Source organism: Scardinius erythrophthalmus (assembly GCF_964197995.2).
Source record: "Scardinius erythrophthalmus genome assembly, chromosome: 14".
In the NCBI taxonomy this organism is placed as follows: domain Eukaryota; kingdom Metazoa; phylum Chordata; class Actinopteri; order Cypriniformes; family Leuciscidae; genus Scardinius; species Scardinius erythrophthalmus.
The window spans coordinates 37,209,464-37,224,192 of NC_138234.1; the positions used below are offsets into that span (position 1 = coordinate 37,209,464).

Sequence of the window (14,729 nt, forward strand, 5' to 3'; positions counted from 1 at the left end):
ATTTAGCCACGTTTCTGTCAAACAAATACAATCAGCGTTCATTAGAGCTTTATGCGCAACAACATCCTGAATGTGAGCTTTCAGACTTTGTATATTAACCAGTGCTATTCTGAATGTACCAAGTGATTTAGTAAAACTGTACTCTTCCAAAGGGAATTTTGGCATATCTTTCAAGGCCAACTCAATTTTGTCATTACAAAATATAGCCGACTCTTTAAAGTCCTCAATTATTAGCCCACTGAGAGATCTTACACGGCTCAATGCAACATATGCTTGCCCTGCTGTAAAGATTTTCTTTAGTGATACAACAGCTTTATCTACTGTGAGTCCTTGAACTTTGTGAACTGTACATGCCCATGCTAATCTGAGAGGAAACTGACGCCTTATACCACCATCATTTGTGACTTGGTCTTCTTGTACTTCAATTACTGTTGAATTTTGTGAAAATCTCTGGCGCGTTTTAGATCTCTGAATTTTACCAACATTTGGATTATCAAACTCCACATGAATAGCTGACGGGAAATCATCATCATTGTTTCGACTTTCACTGATGTGGACCACTGTACCAAAAGCTCCATTGACGAGACCATCTGCAACATCAATATTTTTTTTTAACATGACCTTTGCTCCAATACCCAGGGAAACGCATGCAGACAAACATGAATTGAAAACTTTTGTATGAAATCCAACTTTACGTTCCATTCGTCCAGTTTTTGAATTTTTCACATAATCTTGAGCATGTATACTGATTGCCTCTGGACAACATTCATGTAGTCTTTCAATGTTGTATTTATCAACTTCAGCATTCGTAGAGAATATGTGAAGATCATTACAAGTCTCTCCTGTTTCACAGTTTTTCAACATAGCAATATCAGCTGTGGCAAGACATTCGTTTTTCTTTCGTACTCTGAGCCGATTTAACATTTCAGCAAAACTTGAATCTTGTTGTCGAACAACTTTAGTTAATTCAGCAAGTTCAAAGTTATTCTCCCATAGGTTTACTCCTTTTGCATCAGCATAGAGAGCAGTGCCTTTAACAGGCGGAAGCTGAAAATAATCTCCCACTGCAAGAATGCTCACTTTTCCAAAGAGAGAGTAGTCACCAGTTTGTTTTATTTGTCGCAACCTTCCGTGAATATATGACAGCAGACGATGGTCAACCATAGACACTTCATCAATAATCAAAATTTGCAAACTACCCAATTTTGTCCGTAAAGAGTTTATTTTGTCATCACCAAGAGGCTGATATGGCAGTTTGACGTTTGCACCAATTGCAAATGTATGATGTAAAGTGGAAGCTCCGATGCTATATGCGGCAACTCCTGTAGATGCGCTTAAAAGTACAGTAATGTCATCAGGATTCTCAGACAGCTGAGATAACAGTCTGGAAGACTCATACTGTATTGCCTTAATAAGATGACTTTTTCCTGTGCCTGCTCCACCAGTAAGAAATAATCGAAATGGTTCAGGGTTTTGTCCAAGTATTTTCTGTAGACACCACTTTTGCACTTTGTAGAACACAGCAGATTGTTCCTCATTTAGTGACCTCAGTAAATGCAGTGCATCATCTCTTGGCATTGTAGTGTGGTTTGTCTCAATTGTACACACAGTTTGAGGATTTCCTGTAAGATCTGGAATAAGTTCTTGAGTGTCATTTTCATCAGGCAATAGTTTATCCTTCATCAGTTCTATGCATTCATCACGCTGTTTTTCTGTTTCAGGACATATCTGGGCCCAAGCATCTTCTAAATACACATCTTGCTCTAAAAGCTGTTTAGCTCTGTCTATTTTGTCACTTTCCTTTTCAAACAATTCTCTGTTGCCATCAACAATGGATTTCACTAGTTTCACGTCACAACCACTTTTTATGACACCACTTTTGTAAAACTCCTCATATGTGGTATAGTTGCTCGGCTTCAGATCACAGTCATCGTAATATGGTAAGAAAAGCTGCAGCAATGAATGATAATATTTTTCTGGATCTTTAGTGGGTGAAAACCTTGGGTACCTCACTACTGCAGGTTCAGTTCGTGTCCTTCGTTTGACATGGCCATTGTTATTATTCAGTTGAATTATTTCATTTTCATTTGTTTTGTTATGTGAAGAAACCTCTGATTTTGTCAGAACTCTGTACTCAGAACAAAACCTGGCAAGACATATGTTTTCTAGTGGTTCTTTCTCTGGTCTGTTTTTGTACCTGTCAATGAGACTTGTCATCCAAAAACTGCTTTCATCATCAGACTGGTCATTTTCCACTTTGTTTCGCAGCATGTTCAAAGGCAAACTCATCTTTACAGGATTTTGTCCTACCGGAATAAATTGTACTTTACGAGAACATTCCTTCAAATGCATTCCTGTTAGTCTGTACACAGCCTCTTGAGCAGAGATTTCTCTATTGTGCAGATAGACACTTCCCAACTGTTTTAATGACGCTTTAGCATCAAGATTTCCATTCATAGCCTCGCTCTGAGTACGCTGGAGTAACAGACCCATCTCTTGTTCTGCTTTTGTGATGTAACTGATTATATAGACCACTACAGAAAAAGCATCTGTGACATACTGAATATCCATATTCCCTTGCCAAGCACGCAGTAAATCTCTGTTATACTGGTTTACCCAAACATCTTTTGGATTTCTTTTCAAGACAATACTTTTCTTTTTGGTACACCTGTTGTATGCTTTTTCAAACATAGTTTGATTAATCCCAATAGATGAAAAAAAGGCATCAACTGAATCAAAATTGACATCAGAATATAAAGCAGTTTTGACTTTCTTTGTAATTGCACTTGCTGTGTCATCTCCATCTTTCCCTTTCAACTCATCTGCATGACTTGGTCTTGTAATAAACGTACGACTGGATGGTGGTCGTGGGAAATTAAATCTACAAACTGTATTTTTCTTGCGACATGTTTTTGAATGTCTTGTACTGTGCTTCTGAACACTGTTCACTGTTTCGTAAAGTACAGTATCATTTTCTGGTGGTATCTCACAAGTGATGTAAGTGTCAATGAACTCAGCAACCGCAGGATCATTGTCTGCGTCATTATCATTGAGCTTCGGAGCATCTTCCACCCAAAACAGACAGTGAACATGAGGAGAACCACGCTGTTGAAATTCAACACGATAAAAGTAGTCTTTTATCTGGCCAATAGGTTTTGCTGGTGACATTATGACATTTTTTAGAAAACAATGCCATCTGTGATCAAACATTCTTGCTGCAGTGACAGGATTTCGTCTTATGAGTCCACACTTTTCAGACCAGTCAAGCTCATCAGCATTTATTTGTTTCCCCTCTTGCTTAATAATAGTGTTCATCATTTCAGGCCATCTCAGATCAGCAGAACTAAAAGATGCAAAGAATGTTGGTATGCCTAGTTGTCTTATCAGGGCAAACAGATCTTTTTGCGTAGACATCCAATAGGGAGGAGTTCCTCTTACTGGTCTTAAGAACTTATATCCTTCATCATAATGTAGTATTCTTTGCAAAGAATCAGAGTCCGTCAGCATATCTTGTGTTACCTTTAAGCAATTTTTTTCAGAGCCTTTTCTCAGTGCAATTGATACATTAGACACAATTTGATCAACTTCTGATATATATTGTGCATAAAAAATGAAGTCTGTGCTGTGTGCAAAACGTCCATCTGCATTTAGAATTCTTGCATTTAGATATCGTGACAATGTGATTTTTTCCTGTCTTTCGTCATGAAATGTTGGACCACCAGTAGGATAGAGAACAGGGAAACACTTTGCCTCATTGTCTTTTTCAGTTAGTAGCCTAACAGGACTGTTACCTTCTCCTGGAGCAACATTTAGTACATCATGAAAATGTTGATCAATTATTTCTGAACCCAGATCAACAGGTTGTAGTGATGTGTCTGACAGAAGACCATTTTGTTCTTTAATATATGTTATATCTTCCTCTGGATCATCTCCAGCTCCATTATGATCATCATTTTTATCAGTTACATCTTGTTCCTCCACTTCAAAATCATCAGCATCCTTGTCTGATTCATCAGTTGCATTCAAAGAGTTTACCCACTGCTCATTAAACTCAACATCATTATACCATTTATTATGTCTCATCAAATAAGACAGTGCATGTCTGACACGATCAGTGCTGACATATTTATATTCATAATGGCCTTTATATGTTAATTTCCGTTTCAGTTTTATTCTTATCATGTGGTCATCACATTCATTACGTGGGAGAATATTTGAGACATCTGTGGTATTAACAGGAACACACACTACAGGTCCATGACAGCCATTCTGTTTTCCACGGGGAAGACAAAGCAACTTCATAAAAGGAATATTGCGTGCAATAAGATGTTCTTCCAACGAGTTCAGACCTTTTAGTTCTTTTGGAACGTCCACCAAATGCATGTTGTTGGCAACACTCTCTTCAGGCAGTTTCCCACCAAGGATTTTACGATGACATGTATAGCAAATCCACAATTTACAAGCCGGATTAGCTGATAAATGGCATCTATTCTCACATTCATTGCTGCATTCATGTAAATACTTCAATGTGATGCATCTTTCAGCCAAATCAGTAATTTGTTGACCTCTGGTTTTATAGCAATCTCTTCTACATTCAACGACCTGTTTTCTGAACAATAAACGATGACAAACACAGCAAACAAATTCTGGACCTGTATTGACTTCTTGATGAAACTGATTAATAGTGAAATCAATGTCTTTCTGTCTCTCCCTCTGTTCTGCAGAAATTTCAGATCTTTTTTGTTTTTTACTCATACGAAAATTTTCATCGTCATGGTATTTCTTTTTAGAGTATTCACAAACACTTGTTTTAAATGCGAGGTTTCTGCGATATTTTCTCTTTGAGTATTCACAAACACTTGTTTTAAATGCGAGGTTTCTGCGATATTTTCTCTTTGAGTATTCACAAACACTTGTTTTAAATGCAAGGTTTCTGCGATATTTTCTCTTTGAGTATTCACAAACACTTGTTTTAAATGCAAGGTTTCTGTGATATTTTCTCTTTGAGTATTCACAAACACTTGTTTTAAATGCAAGGTTTCTGCGATATTTTCTCTTTGAGTATTCACAAACACTTGTTTTAAATGCAAGGTTTCTGTGATATTTTCTCTTTGAGTATTCACAAACACTTGTTTTAAATGCAAGGTTTCTGCGATATTTTTTCTTTGAGTATTCACAAACACTTGTTTTAAATGCAAGGTTTCTGCGATATTTTCTCTTTGAGTATTCACAAACACTTGTTTTAAATGCAAGATTTCTGCGATATTTTCTCTTCGAGTATTCACATACACTTGCTTTAAATGCGAGGTTTGTGCGATATTTATTCTTTGAATATTCAGACACACTTGCTCTAAAGGCTTTATTGCTCTTATACTTGGTCTGAGAATAGTACCGAACAAGTCTTTGAAAACTAGCATTTTTGGAATACTTAATCTTTGAATTTTCACGTTTTGACTCCTGTACATGAATATTGTTCTTATATTTCTTTCGAAGCTGATCAAGTTTCTTCTCCTTATAATCAGTGTCTTCACAGTATTTGGTTTGACAAGTTTCAATCATATTCTGCCTATATTCTCGGTTTTGACGGTATTTCTTTTTAGAACTCTCTATTTTTTTCTGCCTAAAATCGGCATTGCTGTGGTATCGCTCACGTGCTCTTTTGGATTTAGAGTTCTCATCTGTGTCATTTAATTTCCTTTTTCGCAAACAGCGATTTGTCCTCTGATCATGCACTTCAATGTTACAAGCTTGTGCACAAACATTAGCTTGATTTCTATGTTTAACACATGTAACAACTTCATAGTGATTTCCATTGCAGTGCTTCAAATAGATTGCATTATCTGTAAATGACTGTTCGGTAGGGGCGTGTGCATTCCATCTGTCATCATTAAAGGTCATTATATTTATTTTTAAAAAATCAGCTAGACCAAATAATTCCACATGACTTCCCCACGTTCCTGAAAAATACATTTTAGACTGTGTCAAATAATCTTTCATTGATCTGTCCTCTTCTCTTAAATATTTCACAAATTTAGAACTGTTATCTTCCAGATGTTTAACAACTGCACGCCTGATTTTCAGGTGTTTCTCTTGATTGCCGCATACTGCATGTGCTATTGATCTAAACAAGCAATTACCGTCTCCTTTAATGCCCTTTGTTTTACACGGTACTCCTAAAGAACACACATTTGTGGCTTGAACAACAACGCTTTCATTAGTCAGCTGTAAGCATGCACACAGAGCATCCTCATCTGCATATGTTAACGGTTTGAAACTAAACTCAGTATTTACTGTAGGGCCAATAATGATATCATCATCATCCATTAATAAATTATCATGTAACTTGCTTATATGTGAAATTTTGGACTTTGTCTGTACACGTCTATTTTTCTTACTTGAATTCACACAGGTGTCAACCGATTTGCACATAGTTGCTGGTTTGTCTACACGTGTTTGTTTACCAGTGTCTGCGACACACTTACTCTGCTTTGTTGCTCTCGTACGTGAAACTTGTGTGACGCTTTTTTTAACAGACTTACATGACCTTGTCTCAACAGTTAAAGGTTTGGAACTTAACTCGGCATTAACTGTAGGTCCAACAATGACATCATCCATTAATACATTGTCATGCAACTTGCTCACATGTGAAACTTTCGACGTGGTCTGCACCCGTTTATCTTTCTTACTTGAATCCAGACATGTCTTAACAGATTTGCACATAGTTGCTGGTTTCTGTGCACATGTTCGTTCACCAGAGTCTCCAACACACTTACTCTGCTCTGCTGCACTCGTAGGTGAAACTTGTGCGACGTTGCCTTGTTGACCAGACCTACATGAACGCATCTCAGCACTCGTTGCCTTATCGATTACTGTTGCTGTCACACCCGTCACTTCAAATGATTCTCCCTGACCTTTCAGTGATGTGGCAAGGTTATCAACATGATAAAACAACATGTAAATGTCGTCACAATAAACTACTACGCTTGTGCCTGCATTAGACTTAACCATACCTTTATCATCACGTGAATGGGAATCAACCACAGCAAACATTGACCCTGCCTTTATAACTGCACAAATGTAGCCATAAACGTTCAACAAACATGCATCAGACTGAAACAGGGCCCTCTGAAGTGCATCCTCTATAGACATGCACACACCTCTCAATGCACCATCATACACATCATTACCAAAAACACCACTCAGAGAATCTGACATCTTTATTGAGAATGTTGTGTTGAAGAGTGTGTGCACAGTTGGCAATTCTGGAACAGCAACATAACCACGCCATGCTGAATCATTGATCTTCCCCTGTAAGTCCATGGATGTGTACAGGTCATCTCCATGCAACAGAACAGCATCCAGGTCATCTCTTGTCCACGTCAGCACATCCTTCAGCACACTCATCATGACTGCTGTGATGCTGTTTGCTGCACACTGTCTGCCACGGTTGAAACCAAATCTGGAATCAGCTTGATGAAAGGAACCCTGTAAGACTCTCTGTGGAAAATAATCAGAGTTATCGACATCAAGAGATGAACACATCGGAAGGTTATTGGAATCCATTGAAACATTATTGCAAGCCATTGAGGGGTTATTGTAAACCATTGAGGGATTATTGTAAACCATTGAAAAATTATTGGAACCCATTGAAAGGTTATTGGAAGTCATTGGAAGGTTATTGGAAGTCATTGGAAGGTTATTGGAAGTCATTGGAAGGTTTTTGGAAGGTATTTGGAAGTTTTTGGCAATTGCCGGAAAGTTTTGGAAATCCAGGCTCTCGACAGTAGAACCAGAGAACGATGCCTTTTTTTCAAGAGGAGGCATAACCTCAGCCAACTCCATGGAGGAAGTGAGCAGAACGCGCTCAGCATTCCTCCTCTTTGCCGCCCGGGACCGACGGAAACCCTTTCCACGTGGCATCTGCAATTATATGAAAACACACAGACATATACAGACATATATATATATATATATATATATATATATATTTATTTGTGCCCTTAATTTGTACATCCTTTTTGACAAAAACGTTCTCCTGAACACATTACAAATGTGTTTACATTCACAAAAATACACGGGTACAAAAATAATTTTTCATTATAACTAAATTACCAATGACCAATTGATTCAATTAACTTGTAAACTGTAAAATAAAGCATGTATTTAACTTCTACACAATGCCTTGTATTACCTATATTTTCACATAGATAAAAAATAGTTTACCAGGCCTTACCTTAGATTACTTCTGAAAGTCTTCTGAAACACAAGGAAAAATCTCAAATTCAGTTCACACAACATTAATAGACAATTAGTCACCAATTATGATAATCAATTATAATAATCAATTTCAATGAGTATCAGTATTTGTTTCATTAAAAAGACAAACTCATAAAATTCATTAAAAATATATATATAATTAGTCTTTTCAATCTATTAAAAATGTACTACATTACACATTCACCAAATAATCACTATTAAAAATATTTGAGCTTTTAATGATTTTATATTGTAATCATTTCACAGTTATTCTCCACATTAGAAGCAAATTAATCTCAGTGGCATCATTTCAAAGACAGGGCTTAACCTAAACCAGGATTAGGCCTTAGTTCAATTATGATATTTAAGTAGGTTTTATAAACATGCCCTAGAAAAAACATTACTAGTGTGCATATTGAGACAAAACAATGATATTAAATAATATATATTTTGATAATATAATATATATTTTAAGATATGTCTAAAATCACTCAAACATGCATTTTACCCTTGGACTAGCTTAAGCCTTGAATGTGAAACCAATGGAGTAAATTTTAAATATTTAATTGAGGATAGGAGCAGAATGCAACTCAATGCATATATTTATAATATTTAAGAGTGCTGGCCTACATAATTAGAATACGTAAAGTAGCACAGAGGCAACACTATACACTTTTATTTGCACAGACGTGTTTCTACGCATGCCATCACGCAGATCGTCAAACTTCATTAAATATTATTTCTCGTAAGGTTCGAGTGGTGTCGTGTGTGTGTGTGTGTGTGACAGAGAGGAATTAGAAACAAGCAGAATGTGGTTGTTTGTAAAGCACACGCATCATCATGTATCTGTTTTAAAACTAAGCTAAGACATAAATCTGAAATTATCTTAATCAATATAGAATCGCTGGAGAGAATCTATAACACAATATCACATAAATTAAACAAACTGTTATGCGTAGCGTGCCAAGTTGATGCTTCATCTGCAATACAAACTGGTTTACTCTCGCACATCACGGGACCAGACTGTAATCGCAGCTTTGCACTTAAAAAAAAATGCATTTCATCATATCACAAATGCAATTAATTGTTCATCGCTAAGCTAACACATATGTATCTGTTACACTATATAGTGTCTGTATAGAATTAATAGTAGAATGAAGTAGAGAAATAATAACAAATAATATTTTGTAAACCAGCTGTTTCGTTGCAGTAATGAAACAAAACACATCAATACAAATGTCAGGATCCCAATGAACACTTAAATTAAAACATAACAAACCAGTATATAATACATACATGCACGTAAGCGTGGCCAATGTGGCAAAAATATCATATAACGATTATTTAAATAAAATAAAAAATCACAATTAACAAATTTATCACAGTTCTTTTTATGTTGGTTTTACCATTTTGCAAGTAACTAATCTCCCTATTTTTTAAACAAAACATTACAAGGTAACAAAAAGTAACAAAAAAAAATAATTGCAAGCATTTAGGCCAAAGTGGCAAACATAAAAATCGTTGTCAATATTTTCTTTGTTATTAAAAATTACAAACAAAGATACACATTGCATATACACACCAAAATATTCAAATAAACAATGCTTTATATATTATTATTACTTTTCACCTACAGTAGGTGTTAAACAGTAACATTAAAATACAAAAATAAAACACTAAATTGACTTTACTGTATTTATAGATTGATTCGTATTAAAGCTACTAGTAAAGTTCTCAGTCAACAGCAAATAGTTATTTTCTCCTAGTCCCCATTGACTTCCTTAGTATAGTTTTCCCTACTATGCAATTCAATGGAGGTCAGCAACTTTATGGATAGATACATTATTCAAAATATCTTATTTTGTGTTCAGCACAAGAAAGAAATTAATACAGGTTTGGAGCAAATTTAGAATGAGTAAAAAATGACACAATTATCATTTTTGAGTGAACTTTTCTTTTAATGATAAGCCGAAACATGTTTATTATAAGGCTACTCTGTCACTTTAAGACCTGCACGCGACGCGTCTAATACACGCATGACTCGCACCCAGTTTTCTCTCAAATGTTTTCTTGCTTTCACTTTAGTCATAAACCAAATGTGTTTACGTAAATCTTTTATTGACAAGTATTGGCTTAATAAGACACAAAGACAACTTAGTCCATTAACCAAGGCGCTGTTTAACAGGCTTTAAGTGTCTAACATACACTTCGGGTTTAATGCGCTCAGAAACACGCATGAACAGCGCATCAGCACACGAATGAAATATTTAACCATGCAAATGCAAATAATGCCCTTTAGTGAATTGCAGTGTCCCGTGAGTGTAACTCTACCTCTGCATTAACATGTGATGTCAATGCACGTCGCGTTGTACAGTGGCGGAAACGCCAGAAAACTGATAAAATGTGTGCTACTATTGCATGATAATATATTTCTTCAAAAGTAGATCGTGAACGTATTTTAATCATCTACGAACAAAACTCGTACAATCTGAATTCATTCCGATGAATGAATCTGAATATTGTTTACATGGACACTAAACGTGATCAAAAAGCATTCGCACTACAAATGACAACCGGAATATTTACCTCACAGAACAATACGCACTTTAGTCTGTCGCATTTCGTGTTGTTTTCTTATGAATCATGATAGGCTCTCTCAAAATGGTACAAATACGCACATTCCTACACGTACTGAACTAAAGTTAATGCTCTCTTCAACGACCACAGGATTCGAGAATAACATATTTTCAAACGAATCATACCTTCAAAACACCTCATCTATACAACACACTACATATAGGATTATTTTAAAATACTTTTGCATGCTATTTTGTTAAGATTAACGTTAGCTTTACAACACCACAATGAGCAAACCTCATTAAATTAAAACACCAACTAACGCCTATTTCTCACAAATAAACATACACGTCAACTAATATACACATACTTCAAATTATGTTAGATATATTATGAATAAGCAATAATAAATACTGATTAATAAGATTATATAGACAACACATGAGAGCACGTTCTTACCGTTAGAGAAATGGGAACACAATAACTTCCTACCAACCGGAAATGTTCTCTCTGCCAACAGTCGCAGCTCCCCCAGTGGCTGGGATCTGGGAATGAATAAACATTTACCCTCCTTGCATACATAGCATAACTTTTACTTTATTACATTAACATAACTGACCATTTATTCACCAGGGGTCTCATTTATAAAGCGTGCGTACGCACAAAACGGGGCTGGAAACGTACGTACGCCAGTTCCCACGCAAAGGTTGTGATCTATAAAAAACAAACTTGACGGGAGAATATGCGCACCTTTAAGCAAACATTGAGCCGTGCGTACGCACATTCTGGAGACAAAGGGAATTGGCGACACCGATGGTGAGCTGGAGTTAATTGTCTTTTTGGTCACTTTTAGACAGAAAATCAAAAGAAAATTTAACATACAGAAAAATAATACAAATATAATTTCACTCACCAAGCTTGTCACTTGAAGCAAATATCCATCCCTTCTTAAATGTCCGCGCCAGCGAGCGCATTGGGCCGTTTGAAACTGACGCAAATAACAGTTTAAATAAATAAAATAATGATTTAAACTATGTTTTACTTCTAATATATACATTTAGATTAAATATGCCATTCATATTAATGGAGTTGCACTTAAACATGAAATCATTACTCAGAAGTTACAACATTTTTATATTCAAATTCAGTCAATAGAAATATTTGTTGTGGATGCAATGTTTTTGAACACTTTTCCTCTGGCATGCTGTGTTTTAATGTTTTAACCACAGAGAAAACTGCTTATCATGATAATACCAGATTGTCTGAGAAAATAGTTTCGTGCAAATAATGCCCAAGGCCTATCTGTTTCCATTAAAAATATCAATTAAAAATACAATACGGCCAGTGGAAAAGATTGAGAAAAACTTTCTCTGAAATGTATTTAACACTATTTGATGTATGTATTCAAAAACAAGGCAAGGATAGGCAACAACTTGATTTTTATTAATGTAATGTGTCTTGTACCGTTAAACGTTATCACGTGTATGAATAATCATATGCAAATGATATGCAGATGAGGATCTGCATAGTAAAATAGGCGTTGTAAGCTGTTCGTGGTCATTCCACAAAATTGGTGCCTTTTGTGTCCCTGAGAAATAATCAGACGTAGAATTACTATAACAACAAATAAATTTGTGATTTAAAAACATAATAGTACTATGTATTATTTCCTCAAGATTACATTAAATTAAAGTCATTTATATATTATTTTAAATAATAAAAATTGCATTTATGCTGATAATGGTAAAGTTTTTGGCCTGTCCCTCCCTGTGATTGTTCTTTTTCAGCAGGACTTTTAATTTGCAAATTGAACACAAAATTATACAACAATCACATTTTCATATTTTTCTAAGTATAGTGTCACTGTTAAGCAATGTTTTGGCATAAATATACATTATTTTTAATAAAATATAAATAATTTTATCGGTATCCCCTGATTTCATGTCATGCCTGTTACCCTCACCAAACACCCCTTGTAAAATAATGGTACATTCCTGTGACATCACTTCCAGAAAGTTACATCATCTCTCATTCATTATTCCAACAGTTAGAACACAAGCAAGTTTCTCTCTCTCTTCTATAATACTCTATTTTGATGATTTATTAGGTTTAACTGAGGTGCGGACATCATGCAATGTCAAAACTGTTACTGATTGTTAAAGTATAAATTTAAATTAATGTAATCAATATCTACAAGTAATATCCTTTCAAAGTGTACAACATGTGCTTTTGTGGCCTTGCCCTAATAGCTAGCAATTAGCAAATTAGCTTGAATTTGTCAAACCTGTTACTGTCAGGCCTGTTACTTTTGTATAGTAACAGGTTTTGACATGTGGGGTAACAGGGATGACATAGATTAGGTGTCACCTTAGCCACACTGTTTTTAAAGTTTATCGGTGTAAATTGCTAACATTTTTAAAGGTCATCCTGGGTGTTTTATTGAGCTAATGCCTATATCATTTAGAGTTGGTATTGCTGGTGCATCTGTATCATCTCAGGGAACCGAGGTTACGCTAGCATGCAGGGATGCCAGATCAACCCCTTGGCCTGAAAGAGGAGGTCCCTCCTCACTGGTATCAACCATGGAGCAGTGCTCGTCAGCTGCATCAGAACTGGGAACCAGGCTTGGTTCGTCCAGAGCGGAGCCACAAGTAGCACTGCGCATCCGTTTTCCCTGATTCGCCCTAATACCTGCGGTAAGAGCGTGACGGGGGGAAAAGCATAGAGCAGGCAGCGGGGCCAGATGTGAGCCAGCGCATCCCTGCTCTTGGAGAAAAAGTCCGAACAGTGAGCATTTTCCTGAGACACAAATGGGTCTACCTTCGCTCTGCCGAATATCTTCCACAGCAGTTGGACTGTCTGCGGATGTAAAGACCATTCCCCTGCCAGAACATTGTTCCTGAACAGTCTGCCTGGTCCTACATTCAGGTGACCTGGCACGTGCGCTGCTCTCAGCAAGCGCAGATTATGCTGAGCCCAGATCAGGAGGCGTTCCGTCAGCCTGTAAAGGCTTCGGGATCTGATACCTCCTTGGGAATTTATATAGGCCACCACCGACATGTTGTCCGATCGGACCAAGACGCGGTATCCTTTTATTTTGGGACAGAAAACGCCTCAGCGCATTGTCAACTGCCATAATTTCCAGGCAGTTTATGTGTAGAAGCTTTTCCCGTTCTGACCACTGGCCAAAGAACGGTCTGCCCTCGAGCAGCGCTCCCCATCCCGAGGTGGAGGCGTCCTTGGACACTACCTTCACACTCGAGGAAGTCCCCAGGCTTACACCTGACCTGTACCAGTCGGTCGCTTTCCAAGGTTTCAGAGCTGAGATGCATTTTTGATCTACCTTGAGGCATAAGAGACCGGAGGTCCACGCTCGACGCAGTACTCGCGCTTTAGCCAGAACAGGCCAAACGGCAGGACTTTGTTTTTGACACCAAACTTTGCATGTCTCATTGTCACTTCACTCTGACCACATCACATCAGTTTTGTGACTGCGCCACCTACTGGTCAAAAGTGATAATCCATTAAATCATATTTTTAATTACTTTTTATATGATTTTTCAGCCATTTCGCCTAAAATCATACTTTTTCGTACTCCTCCTAGACCGTTTGTCCGAATTTCACCAAAATCGAATCGTATCATCTCCAGACCGTGCCGACTAAAAGTTATGTATTTCGTGTCGATTGACGAAACTGTTTTCATATAGCGCAGCAGCAAAGTTGAGGCATGATGCTAAAAGCACTATTCAGGCTTTATCTCTGCAATGCCTTGACATATTAACACCAAACTAGTTATGTGTCATTGTCACTTCACACTGACCACATCACATCAGTTTTGTAACTGCTCCACCTATTGGTCAAAAGTGATAATCCATTAAATCATATTCTAAATTACT

The 14,729-nt window shown here is 36.8% G+C and overlaps 1 protein-coding gene across 2 annotated transcripts in view; it reads left to right on the top strand.

Moving 5' to 3' along the window:
- sirt7 (sirtuin 7) overlaps nucleotides 1–4,637 on the top strand; it is a 30,750-nt gene extending 26,113 nt beyond the window's left edge. The window contains exon 10 of one of the 2 annotated variants that reach the window (XM_081383876.1): nucleotides 1,722–4,637. In XM_081383876.1, the coding sequence (XP_081240002.1) occupies nucleotides 1,722–1,749 (28 nt within the window). In that variant the 3' untranslated portion in view covers nucleotides 1,750–4,637. The remainder of the gene's footprint in view (nucleotides 1–1,721) is intronic. The other variant, XM_081383872.1, reaches the window with a different exon arrangement.
- Nucleotides 4,638–14,729: the final 10,092 nt, after the last annotated feature.